Source organism: Aspergillus costaricaensis (assembly GCF_003184835.1).
Source record: "Aspergillus costaricaensis CBS 115574 unplaced genomic scaffold BO79scaffold_15, whole genome shotgun sequence".
Classification (NCBI taxonomy): Eukaryota; Fungi; Ascomycota; class Eurotiomycetes; order Eurotiales; family Aspergillaceae; genus Aspergillus; species Aspergillus costaricensis.
In genome coordinates, this window is record NW_020291815.1 from 254,742 (window position 1) to 267,409 (window position 12,668).

General features: G+C 50.4%; 6 protein-coding genes across 6 annotated transcripts; 2 read left to right on the plus strand and 4 right to left on the minus strand.

The window, feature by feature from the left end:
* Positions 1–300: 300 nt before the first annotated feature.
* wos2 (Hsp90 cochaperone SBA1) lies at positions 301–1,391 on the minus strand. Its single transcript, XM_025682504.1, has 4 exons — positions 1,231–1,391; positions 716–1,041; positions 490–654; positions 301–427 (listed from the first exon to the last, which is right to left on the minus strand). The coding sequence occupies exons 1-4, from the start codon at positions 1,259–1,261 to the stop codon at positions 353–355; spliced, it is 597 nt and encodes a 198-aa protein (XP_025539664.1). The 5' UTR covers positions 1,262–1,391; the 3' UTR covers positions 301–352.
* A 458-nt stretch (positions 1,392–1,849) lies between these two features.
* On the plus strand, positions 1,850–2,836 carry BO79DRAFT_14342 (ESCRT-III subunit protein VPS24). Its single transcript, XM_025678318.1, has 2 exons — positions 1,850–1,989; positions 2,049–2,836. Exons 1-2 carry the CDS (start codon positions 1,942–1,944, stop codon positions 2,685–2,687), a joined length of 687 nt encoding a protein of 228 aa, XP_025539665.1. The 5' UTR covers positions 1,850–1,941; the 3' UTR covers positions 2,688–2,836.
* Positions 2,837–3,404: 568 nt separating this feature from the next.
* Positions 3,405–5,958, plus strand: BO79DRAFT_172759 (putative RNA annealing protein Yra1). Its single transcript, XM_025679644.1, has 6 exons — positions 3,405–3,883; positions 3,934–3,963; positions 4,978–5,142; positions 5,200–5,270; positions 5,327–5,594; positions 5,647–5,958. Exons 1-6 carry the CDS (start codon positions 3,668–3,670, stop codon positions 5,647–5,649), a joined length of 753 nt encoding a protein of 250 aa, XP_025539666.1. The 5' UTR covers positions 3,405–3,667; the 3' UTR covers positions 5,650–5,958.
* A 344-nt stretch (positions 5,959–6,302) lies between these two features.
* On the minus strand, positions 6,303–8,670 carry optD (small oligopeptide transporter, OPT family; the record flags this gene model as incomplete). Its single annotated transcript, XM_025678524.1, has 2 exons — positions 6,303–8,446; positions 8,499–8,670. The coding sequence occupies 2 exons, from the start codon at positions 8,668–8,670 to the stop codon at positions 6,303–6,305; spliced, it is 2,316 nt and encodes a 771-aa protein (XP_025539667.1).
* Positions 8,671–8,852: 182 nt separating this feature from the next.
* BO79DRAFT_14370 (uncharacterized protein) lies at positions 8,853–10,655 on the minus strand. The gene is made up of 4 exons (XM_025678340.1): positions 10,593–10,655; positions 9,888–10,536; positions 9,578–9,830; positions 8,853–9,518 (listed from the first exon to the last, which is right to left on the minus strand). The coding sequence occupies exons 2-4, from the start codon at positions 10,373–10,375 to the stop codon at positions 9,315–9,317; spliced, it is 945 nt and encodes a 314-aa protein (XP_025539668.1). The 5' UTR covers positions 10,376–10,536; positions 10,593–10,655; the 3' UTR covers positions 8,853–9,314.
* Positions 10,656–11,198: 543 nt separating this feature from the next.
* On the minus strand, positions 11,199–12,599 carry BO79DRAFT_265265 (uncharacterized protein; the record flags this gene model as incomplete). The annotated part of the gene is made up of 5 exons (XM_025686868.1): positions 11,199–11,453; positions 11,501–11,645; positions 11,733–11,857; positions 11,902–12,371; positions 12,569–12,599. The coding sequence occupies 5 exons, from the start codon at positions 12,597–12,599 to the stop codon at positions 11,307–11,309; spliced, it is 918 nt and encodes a 305-aa protein (XP_025539669.1). The 3' UTR covers positions 11,199–11,306.
* Between the last annotated feature and the right edge of the window lie 69 nt (positions 12,600–12,668).

Sequence of the window (12,668 nt, forward strand, 5' to 3'; positions counted from 1 at the left end):
CGGTCCGACTCTCAGACCTTCTTCTCTACGCCTGGATCGCAGTCCAGGAATGGGCATTATGAGAGAAATATTCTTGCTAGTCATCTCGTCATTTCAATACCAATAAAAGGAAATAGTTCTTCAAAATTCCTTTTCCGTTTCCCTTCGCCTCTCGAGGCAGGCCACAAACCTGTCCAAGTGCGCCAGGTAGCTCCAAACCATAAACCGTGGTCATCAGCGGTATAGTATAGGTAAAAGAAAAGCTCAAAAGTTACAGCATTCGTCGCTCGCCGTTATTTGCTTTTTTTTTTTTTTATTTTGATTACTTGCTTGCGTAGTAGTCGTTGCCTATCTCAGTAGAAGGGCATAGCATTTAAGAAACCTCCTGGATCTTAGAAGACTTGGCACCCTCGGCCTCGCCCTCCTCCAGCTCGGGCATCTCCTCTTCCTGCTAATAGTGTCAGTGACTGGACTTCTTCGTCAATTGGTGAAGTTTGGTGGACAACATACCTCTTCTTCCTCTCCAGGAACACCGGCATCACCGCCGAGACCGGCACCAAGCTTGGAGAAGTCAATGTTGGAGAGACCACCCTCGCCTCCAAGACCTTCGAAGCCTCCGAAGTTGTTTGCGTAGTCGTCCTCGTTCACCTCGTCTTGCTCATCCTCGTCAACCCACTGTCTCTTAGTCAGCTCTCCCTGTTCCTAGATCCATGCAAACTAGAACCAGTTATCATACCTTGTCGAAGTTGGTCTTCAAGAAGTGGATCTTCTGGGTGGTCTTCAGCAGACGCGGCCAGTATTCTTCCTTGAGCTCCTTCTTGCGCAGAACCAGCTCGACCTCGCGGTCACTGTGGTTGACCTTGCTGTTCTCGGGGTCGATCTCGGCGAACAGATCGAGAGAGACGTGGTATTTTACGCCCTTCTTGGAGTTGCCTGTGAAAGTAACATTGGTAGGCTTGATGTCAAGGGTTGCGTCAGAACGGGCAACATCAGCAGCCTTGATGCTAACATAGAGGTAGTTGCGCTCGGGGTCGCTATCCGAAGAGCGCTGAGCCCATGTGACTAGTAAACACCCTTGTCAGTACCTTATGCTCGCCGAGATGAATGTACGCATGTAAATATAGGCAGGGCGATAATATGAGAGACAACAAGGCCGTTGTATGGCATGATGCTTCCCAGTAGCCGAGACCCCCAGAAATGAAAATCCAGAGCGGGGAAGGAAATGAGGGACGGGAGGGGGAGTAAACTCACCTTCGGGGTGGACCTGAGGGAGTTCGGGCATTATGATGGTAGATAGCGGATAGGATGGGTTTGTTTAGAAGGACAGAATGTAGCAATCTCGTCAGAAGCGAAAGAAGGGAGGTGATGGGGGAAGGGGATGATGTCGGGGGCTAGACGGATAGTGAAGTTGCAGCAGCAGGCGGTTGCTCTTAGCTGCTGATCGCCGGCGAGTCACTAGTAATGAATGCTAGAAAGTACTGGAACTCTCCCGCCGCCCGTTTGTTCTGTTTGCGGCCTCTGGGTGCCTGAGGCTCAACGCTGCCCAGCGACGTCACTGCCCCCGTCCATATCTGGCTGACTCAGCCGCCGAGTGGAACAGCCAGACATCCACTCCATCCATCCCATCTTGGAGCCCAGGCACCGCAGCAGCCAGCAGCCATGCAATAGTCCACATCCGGGTTGGTGCGCCTCTACCACACGTTTCCCCGCCAGCTTGCTCCATCGGCTGTATTTCTCCATTGTCGGAAGATCAACTGCCACTTTCTTCACCGCATAAGTGTGTGGGAAGACCCTTGACCACCTCGATTTCACACCCCGCCGTATTGCAAGGTCACTTCAGATTTGACCGATTCAGCACCCTGACAAACTCCCACCCGACTGTTCCCGCTTCAAGCCAAAGTAGACATTTTTGCAGCTATAGATATCGATCTGTGAACCCGTATCATCCTCGCGCCAGTCAGCATGGAGACCCTCAAAGCAGTCTTTTTCGGGCCGGATCCTCAAACGCAGGCAAGTGCCTATCCTAATGAGCGACATGGCGCGCTGCTGACTATGATTGCTGTATCTAGATGAGGAAATGTAATCAGCTTATCCGCGCCAATACGCGACAGTTGGATCGTGACATCGCACAACTGAAGACTCTGGAAAGCAAGACACGACAGTACATCATGAATTCATCGAAGCGGGCCCAGCGCAATCCCTCCCAGGCCAAGCAGGCCAACATGGAGGCTAAGACATTTGCGCGAGAGCTTGTTCGCATTCGCAAGCAGTCCACCCGTTTACACACCAGTCGCGCCCAACTGCAGAGCGTTCAGATGCAGGTCAACGAGGCCTTTTCAGTTCGGAAGATTCAAGGCAGCTTGAAGAAGTCGACGGGCATCATGAAGGATGTCAATACATTGGTCCGGATGCCCGAGCTGAATGCCACGATGCGTCAGCTGTCAACGGAACTGGTGCGGGCCGGAATCATCGAGGAGATGGTCGATGATGCCATCCCGAACAACGAATTGCTGGAGGAAGAAGAAGATGAAGCAGAGGAGGAGGTCGACAAGGTCCTGCAGGAGATCCTGCACGGCAAGCTGTCTCAGGTCGAAGGGGTTCAGCCCGAGAAGCCATTGGAAGAGGCTCCAGAACCGGAGGACGAGTTCGCGGATCAAGAAGCGACACTCGAGCAGATGCGGGGACGCCTCGAAGCCTTGAAGAGCTGAGGAACATTGAAGACGATTGCTTGCATCTGCGTCTTGGCTTATGTGACAAGAACAGTGGATTCCATGATGCCACTGAATACGGGTTTCTTTCCTTTCATATTGTGAACGGCGTTTGGGTAGGATGGCGGGCGTCTTTGGGATGATCGTAAGTACCGGTTGAGCTTATTTCGTCCTAATGTTGACTACGGGACTGGCCCTTCATTGGGAGCTTTGAGCGGATTGAGCTGTTTCTGTTGATATGAAGAATCTCCCCGAGAATATCCCTGCTCGTAAATATACATTATCATCTTTTCTTCCATGCAACTTCGGGTTCGACTGGGCTTGATTGCTCTAATTGAGTTTTTGGGCAGCAGGGGCTCTTGGCGGCAGCGGAAGGTTACAGATAAGCGCGAGCTTATGAGTCTGGACTCATATCTTTATTGGAATGAATATACGAGATTAGATTGCATAGTTGGATAGCGTTGTCACATTAGCTTGCAGTAAGTTGTAGATGAAGCCATGATCTGCTTGGGCACAGGCAAAAGGGAGGCAGTGTTGTTTGCAGTGTTGGCCCAATGGGCCCAATGGGGACTAGCGCGGTGGGCAGGTGGCTCAGCCTTTTGGGAAGAAGATCCGGCTGACGAACTGAAAGGGAACTGAACCTCCCGCCTTTCCCTTTTGCTTATCTTCTCCATCCCTCCTCCGTTTCCCTTCCCTTTCATCCTCCATCCATCCATCCTCTCCATTCCCGACATCTCCATCAACCCACCCTGCAGCTTTTATCTCCACGCGCTGCAATTCAACAGTCAACGCGACATTCTCGCTTCCTGCCCGTCGTCCAGTTTAATCTGCCAGCTTCTGGACACCGTTGCCTCCAGAAACAAGCCCGTCCCAGCGTCGCGATTCTCCGTGGCGCAACACCTGTAACACTCAACACTCTCGTGAAATCTCATCACCTACCGACACCCAACTCTACAAAGTTTCATACTCCGCTTCTCATCATGTCTGCCAAGTTGGACAAGTCTCTCGACGAGATCCTCGTCAGCCGTCGCCAGGGCGCTCGCCGTCGCGCTCGTCGCTCGGCTCCCAAGGCTGCCAACACTTCTGTCCCGGTCGGAGGTGTGAAGAAGACCACCAAGGCTGCCAAGGCGCCTGGAAAGGCTGTCCAGAACGGACACCCGGTCTCTACGGAAAGCAAAATCATGGTCAGCGGCTTGGTGAGTATCCATCCTGCTCTAAATCGATGACCATCTACTAACGTTTCTAGCCTTCCGATGTGAACGAGGCCAATATCAAGGTATGTTGATCGAAAGGCCTTGGCCTTGGGTTTCTATCGCCATGTTTTCTTCTCGAAACCTTCGAGGCGCAACGGCTTTCGCGCGCGTTTCGATCCTTGCCACGTTATCTATATATATTCTTATATCACCGTCATGGATTCTTGGTCTTCAGCATAGGCAGCAAACTCAGAAAACTTCGCATGCGGTAATTGCACGCTGGCACCCTGCGAGTCCGCCGAAGTTGGAGTTCTGCCGTAGTCTTGCGAAAGTCGTGTTAGCTCGGGCGGATCTTTGCCTTTGGAGCCACGCAGCAGACTGTGCCACAGATGGTTGTTGAAACACACCATCTTTTGAAACCAATCCGATTGGCTACACCCGTACAAGTTCCACATTTCGAGGTGTCGGGCATCAGCGAGCGCATCAGCCTACCAGCAGTGACCGACTAGTTCGGCAAGTGATCAACTGTCAAGCATCATGCTACCGGCGGTCGGTATGGGAAATGTTTCGAAATCGGGCAGGAAAGACGCATCTTCCCATATCACCTCCGTGAGACAAATCATGTCTTGTTCTCCCTATCATGGGCTGCTAGAGAGATTCTGGGGGAACAGAACCATGGATTTGCCGCACACGTAGCCTTCGTGTTGTCTGTCCCCGGGCAAAGGTTGTTGGCTACACAGTCCGTAGCTTCTAAAGGCCAGCCCTTTGTCTGGTTGCGAAAAGTTCGATGACGACTGCTAAGTGGGTTAGTTTGGAAGCGGGACACACGATACAGTGAAGGCTTTCGAGGGAGTTCATCGTCGTGGTTCTGGTATAAACGCTAGCAGCTCTGTGCTCCGGATATGACAGTGTCTCGGTGTTCTGGAATGAACGGCCATCCGCTGATTACTACTAACCGCCGCTGTGTGCTCGCTGGTGCTCATTGGTATCGCGTTTCAAGCCGGTGTCACGCGTTCTTCGATGTTTTGGCTCTTCGGGATTCCTTGCGCCTTCTACAATCTGTTGGCTCGACATACTAATTTGGTCTCCTGGTATAGGAATATTTCACAAAGTCCGCAGGTCCTGTCAAGCGAGTTATGCTCACTTACAACCAAAACGGCACGAGCCGTGGTATTGCCTCGATCGTGTTCAGCAAGCCCGACACAGCTGCCAAGGCTGCTAAGGACTTGAATGGACTCCTCGTTGATGGCAGACCCATGAAGGTGGGCTTTTCCTTCACGATCACTTTTTTTTTACGTATGGACACTAACGAGTACTAGATCGAGGTTGTCGTCGACGCCTCCCACGCTCCTGAGGTCCCCGTCCCCAAGCCTCTGGGCGAGCGCGTTGCGTAAGTGTTTTCTACAGTTATCTGCTACTGGGGGATCATGACTAACCGCGATGAAGGCAAACCAAACCCCAACCGAAGCCCGCTACCGCTACCAAGGCTGCTGCTGGTGCCAAGGGCCGTAAGGGCCGTGCTCGTCGCCCTAACGGCCGTGGCAACCGCCCTAAGCCCAAGACTGTGGAGGAGCTTGATGCTGAGATGGTTGACTACTTCTCCACCACCAACGAGAATGCTGGCCCTGCGGAGGGCAATGCCCAAGCAAACGGTGCTGCTCCCCAGCAGCCTGCCGCTAACGGCGGCGAAGACCTCGGAATGGCGGAGATCTCCGTAAGTTTTCTCAACGAGTTATTACATGAACCGGAGCTAATAAACTATCTAGTAAATGCCCCATCTAGCATTTGACTCTACATGACGGCGTGAGTCAATTGTATCGACTGCGAAGGGCCAGGCTTTGACTGGCCACTCGGCCAATCTTTACGCACTCTGGGTCTGCCGGTTGGATTCGAGTTTCAAGCTTTCGTTATTTCATCATTGCTCTTCGGATATGTCTTTCTAGTTCGCTCTGTTCTTTTTTGTTCTTTTTCATAATGTCGTCAGTGCTACTCGGATATCGTCGGTGGGATGGGGAAAGCCATGTATTTAATATACTTGCTCAATTGAAAAACAGCAAGCACATGTTTCATTGTAGTAGGCAATTGCTGTAGACCGTCTTAGTCATAGTTGTCGTAATATTGTGTATGTTGTGTGTGAATGTGACATTAGTTTACAACATATAAAAATGAAAGCAACAATGTGTCAGTAACCTCTAATTGCGGTGGATGTATTCGTTAGAAGGAAATGAGTATTATTACTAAACTGTCCAGCTCTACTATCACCTGATATTCCTACTCGTAAGTAATAATAAGGGAAACATGGAGAATTGACCATGCTATAGTGATCACAACAGTTAAGAGTTCGATATTTTAGATACATACAAAGCCCACCCACCCACCAACAACAGACACAATCATAATAACAAAACAACCACAACCCCCATCAACTCCACGTCCCATTCGCAGGCCCGAAATACCCAACCTCCGGCATAGACTTATACGCCACGCCCTCACCATCCGCAGTATTAACATAAACAGTATTTCCCCACCAATCAGGAAACACCGCGCCGGGATACGAAATACAAAAGAAGATGACGATGCCACTAAGAGCGAGACCGGTATCGAGGGCAGCAGCCAGAATATAGTTGTATTTCTTCCACCAGGCGAAGAAGCGCTTCTTGATGAAGTGATTGAAAGCGAAGTTCACAAGGGCCCAGCTGGAGTAATTGATACCCGTGGCAGGAGGGACGTTGTAAGTTCCGACGAAGATGAGGGGCCAGTTGACGTATTTCCAGAATTGTTTGCGGGTGTATTTGTAGAGGAAGTAGGTGATGAGGGGGGCGATAGCGCCGATCCAGAAGAAGTGGAGGAGGGAGGAGTAGATGCGGCCGACGGAGTAGAGACGACGGGGGCCGACGAGGCCCCAGATGACGGAGGAGGAGTAGACGGTTCGGCCGTTGGGACAGGTGAACCCGTCGGATTGGTCGGAGGAGCAGATGTCTTGGATGTGGCCGAGCATCCAGATGGTGACGCCGGCTTGGGTGAGGGCGCCGAGGATGGTGGCGAGGCCTTGGGCCATGAAGAGGGTGCGAGGGGGGATTTTGAGGTAGTGGCCGAGTTTCATGTCCATGGCGAAGTAGACGCCTTGGCCGACGACGTCGGTGCTGAGGATTTTGAAGATCATGTTGGCGAGGGGCTTGCCTTCGAACATGTAGCCGCCGATGAATTCGGCGAGGACGTTGAGTTGGTTGGCGTCGACGTTGGTGATGCCTTGGATGATGCCGCAGGGGATCATGTAGATGGCGGGGATGATGAGGCCGAGGAAGACGCCGTAGACAGGGAGTTTGGTGTGGTAGACTTCGACCATGACGATGGCGATGGCGGTGATGATGGCGATGATGGCGGCGTACCAGTACCAGGGGGTCTTTTTGTAGGATCGCATGAGACGGGCGTGGATGTCGAGTTTGTTTTTGCCTTTCAGTGCGGCCCAGACTTCTTTGCCGTGCCAGACGCCGATGTGGGTGAGGACGGCGGTGATGGAGGCGAAGGATAGGCCGTAGACGAATGCGTATGTTGCGGGTAAGTATGGGGGTGAGTATTGTCGGTAGGCGTCGACGTCTAGGGTGTTGTCGGCGCTGATGACACGGGCTGTGTCGTAGACTGTGCCGGTGCGGTCATAGACGTCGGCAGTCATCAGAGGAAGATAGGCTGTGAACCATGTGTTGGAGTAGTAGATTCCTGGAACGACGATCCAGAAGAACAGGGCAAAGCCGGCGAACACGTTGATGGCCGCCCAGGATGGTGACAGCAGGGGGTTCGTGTTGTAGGCAACCTGGCTCCAATCGAATGTAATAGGACTAAGTCCCAGGCCAGTCTGCATTCCGAATAACTGGTTCACGACCACATTGCGAGGAGCGATCCAACAGATCCATGTGAAGTAGGAAAGGGCAGTGAACATCAGTCCTGGGAAGAAATACCATACGAAACCACCTGCGGTGACGTAGAGGAAGAACCGCAGACGGGAGATCTTCCAGCCATTGGCGACGGTGTTTGCACGCGAATGAAGCGTCTCCAGCATGGCACAGTTCGAAAGGACCTGGGGCCAGATGATCCTTGCTGGCTCAACTAGCCATGGTGCAGCCAGGCCGGCCACTCCAAATCCCAGCAGCTGTGCGCAAAGGACCACAAGGACAGAGAAGCCAGCTGAGAGACCGAAATTGTAGAACCTAGCGCTCGATGCCTGGATGATATTGGTGGAATCTGCGCTTCCATAGCCGAAAGATACGTTGCTCATGATGACGATGAGAGCATGTTCTTTGATGTTAAAATGGCGATCTGGGTTGAGGGTGAACGATCCCAGCCGTCCGAGGCTTATGGTCCATAAAGGCAAAACTTTGGCCAGGAAGACGCCGCACGGATAGGCAAGTAGCTCTGCTACCAACGACACGATATGAACCGACGGGTACCGAAGCGAGAAGAACTGATTGATCCCCGATCCAACGATGGTGAAGATGAATCCAAGCACCCACATGCGGAATGTGTTAACGGGCAGGCCTGGGTCGTCCGTCTCAGGGACGACGGCGCGTACTAGGCGTGTCACCCATTAGATGGGTCAGTGTGTATGTGAAAGGCCTCATACCTTCAGGGAATGGCGAATGCTCTGATTCATAGTCAAAATCATTTTGCTCCTTCTCTTGTTCAGAAAGGTCAAAGTCCGGTTGTATTTCTTCGAAGCCGCCTTGTTGCACCTCAACGTCCGCGCTGATTTGCGGGGATTTGAACGATTTCTCATTCAGCTCTTTGGAAGCCATCTCCGCAGTAGTAGTCATCTGTCAATATGGCCCTGAAGCCGAGTAGATGAAGGCGGGATACCGCCGACATCGCAGGAGGACATAACCCCTCCTTTTAAGAGCAGGCCGATCAAGAGAAAGCTTGAGTCCTTATCGCCACGCGTGGTGTCTTGCAGCACCTGAGCGTCGTTAGCGTCTGGGCAGGTGTAACAAAGCCGATAAGAAGCATGTCGGTAGTGTCTATCTTGATAACGGCCGAGGTACCCTGCAATCAAACCCCCGGAATGCGGAGAAGCTGGCCTCGTGAATTGTAATGTTACACAGCTGATGCGACCTTTGAAGAAGCTCGAGGCATCTTCACAATTTGCGAATCGTCGGATACGATGAGTTTTTGTCACATCAGTCAGTTGATTCCTCTTGGGAATTGTTTTTCCTTCGCCACATTCCGAGTAAATTGAGAGTCAAGCGTTTTGATAAGGCGTGCATCATTCCGATTGGGAAACAAGACCGATAGCGTTATCGCCGGTGCAATGCCAAGTTTGGCGGGGGCGAAACCGTGATAGTGTTAATGCAAAGACGGCTCGCAATCTAGAGCCTAGATCTCACTTGTGCGTGATGCTCTTTCTCTTGGATTGTGGGACCTCAGTGGGACCAATGTTCCAGCCCTATCTTGATGATAAATCTTTCTGCTTATTGGCGGTCTTTCCGACTGGCTGGCTGCAGTAGTAGCGAAGGAAGAGCTCGATAGGGTGATGCTCAAGTCCATCAAGCTCTAGCACCTTGGTGTACTGGATGACAACCCGTTTTCCATTATGGTGTGCTTGCAAAATCCGTCCTTGCTTTCGATTCAAGTATGATATAGCCAGAATCTAAGCTTTTGTCAGATGTGTGTCCAGATTGATTAGAAAGGGGCTTGTGAATGACTTACTGGCATGATCGAATGCCGCCGGTAGCAGTCCAGCCCTATGCGGACTGCCATAACCCTCATAATGGCCTTCACTTCGGCCACTGTGAGCCCCTTTGTCTTATCGATCTGAACATTCTGACGGATATCGCATACAGCATGGGGCACTTCATGCTCCAGGTCTTCTAGAATGCGCAGTATTTGCCAACTCTCGGTAGAAAGCTTTTCGACTAGTTCGAGGCCTGGCTGCTGCTTCCACTTGCCCTTACTAGTGGCTCTTCACTCAGTGTGTTAGTTAAGCAAATGAACATATGGGAGGTTCGTATCAACTTACCCACACTCGCGGAGAGTTGTCAGGTTATCCAAGCAGAAACCTTTGCGGACGGAGGTGGCATATTTCTCTCGGAAGAGATCAAGGATAAGTGGGCATTGAGTGGCTGCACTTGAGCATGTGATTCCACGTCCTGCATAGCCTAAGCTACCTCCATCTGAGGTATTCTTGCATAGCTGCTTCGAGAGGCATGTCCGTATAGTGTCAGTCGATAATGGGGAGAAAAAGCACGGTTTGAATTTGATTATATCTCTGCTGTTCATGTTGACTTCAGATGCGTCGATCTTCAGCTTCAGTAATTGCCATGGCCTCAAATATCCAGCTGAGTGTTGCTCAATCCCAGCATGGGTTGCGATTAGTTTGTCCTGTATTCTCTGGCGCTTCGCTTCTTGTGAGAGGTGAAGATGGAACACCGGCATCTTGTTGTCGCTAGTCAGTTTGTGAAGGGAGAGGTTGAGGCTTTCAAGTGGAGAACGAGTTCTTTGATGCATATTGTAGGGAGCTGAGATGAACGAATCAAGTGTTATAATGAGTTCGATAGGTTATTAGTGGAGAATTGAATCTAGACTTGCGAGTCGTGAGAAGTCGAAGTGGACGAATGAAGTGGTATGATGTATGTTCGTTGTCCTTTAGTGAAGCTGGCACTACGCCACTGTTACAATGTCAGCCCTTCTGATCTCAAGTGCAATGATAAGCATTGAATCATACCAGTTCTTGGTTGCTTTTGATACCCTCGTTTGCAAAAATTATAGGAATCGCTGGCACGATAGTGGAATATCTCATAATCTAAATCTAGTAGCATATTTCCCCTAAGCAGGATTAGACAAAGATACCATATTGTATTCTAATTCCTCTGTGGCTGGCAGATGATGAGGATGAGCTCATCGTAGAAAATGATGGAAGTGATGGAAGTGGTGTGATATTCGTTGCGTAGCCGGAAGGGTTTCCTTTGTAGGAAGGAACATTATCAACGAAACATCTCCGTTAAAAAGACAGATGAGTATAAAGACAAGTTCTTTCTTCGGGATGGTTCCACCCATAGCAAATTTGCGAAACTCTATCTTGGACTGGTTGTGTGATGTGGCATCAGGGAGAGAGCTACTTGGTGGGCAGATCCAGGGGAAGAACTCTCCGTGGGAGCAGGTGACCGGTGAGTTCTACTATACTGCTCTGACACTCTCTGCAGACCTATTCTTCTGGGTTTAAGGATGGCATGGCTACGAGAATGAAATTTTGGACTAGCAATAGTCAAAACCAGCTTTTCATCAAACGCTTTGGCGAGTCAGACACTAAGTTTCTGGTAATAAATATCCCAGATGATTCGATAAACGGTTTAGAGCACATTACTTCATCCTACTCATCCCACCCATACACTTGATCGCAAGAATGGCACAAATATTCATACTCTTCATCCAGTCAGAGTCATAGGAGTACGGATAGAGGGTCTTCACAGGCTATCTCCTCAAGAGCAGTAAGGGCACCATGTCCCTCAGGTCCAGTGTAGGTCACCTTCGTCTGACTGTGGTCCATGATTGTATTACGATTCCAAAGAGTGACGAGTGAGGTGCTCTAGACTCAATAAGCGAGGACATTAAAGACTGAAGGGATGGACTCACTATCGAACCTGTGTGCACGTCCCAAGACAGATCTACCTCTTCCAGGCGAAAGTATTTCCGCTTCAAGTCGCGCAAGAATCTCCGCCACCAGGTATATCTGAAGATAATATTCTCCATAGTCAGGACCCGCAAACTATGGCAATACCTATTCAACTTTGGCTCAAGCAAGCGATGGCCCATGCCCGTAACATTGTGTAGTTTGATTACCGCCAGAGGTCCAATTCGAAAATACTTACCTTCCAAGACATCATAAACGACATCTTCTGCATAGGCTTTTCCAAGATCAAGTGAGACCTCATTTACTCCGTAGGGGTAGGGGGTATATAGTGGAAGTAGATGTATTTTACAAAGCCACGGCTGATTGCTATGTTTGCGTTGACTTTGAGTGATATGTCGGTAACTCTTAAACTTCCATAGAAGCGATCAGAGACAGCATAGGACGGGAGACTCTCAAGACCGCCATGTAGAAGCGAGGGTAAGTTATCTGTCCTGAAATCTAATGTGAGCGAATTTAGGGAACTTTTAGTCTCACAAAACGCGTATAGCACTGAGTAAGTCATGTCAATAGCACCCATCCATGCGAATTGATAGTCTATGTGCTTAATATCCACTGCAGAGATCCGGAGAATGCGGCATTGTGTGAGCTTTTTGACGACTTTTCGCAAGTCTTCCGAGGCTTGGGATTTCAGGGGACACGACGGGAGAACACGATAACCAAGGCCCAGAGGTCCTCCAGAAGAACTGCATATTGACAATTCTTTAATAGCTGAGGCTTGCTTTTCGGTGAGCGTCATCAACTGCCGCACATGCCGCCGGGAAAGGTCGGTACAGATTGTATGAAGATTGATCTTGTTGAGCGGGTCGGCACACACTTGGTAAAACTTTCGGCAGGTGAAACGCAAGGGGCAAAGGTCCAAATAACCAAGATATGAGAAGATCAGATGATATACCTCGAGTGGGAGGTTGTCAAGCTTGGTTGCATCTTGGGAAATGCGGGCCGTGACACTACGCGTCACTACTCGCCAACGGTGAGTACGGGATCTAGTACATGACATGGATGGTACTCACTGTAGACACGTCTAGCATTGTCGAGAGCCATCATAGGATGGTCTGATGACAAGTGTCTGTAAACCTTGGGTGGTATCGAGTTGCCTGTTTCCAGGAGGTC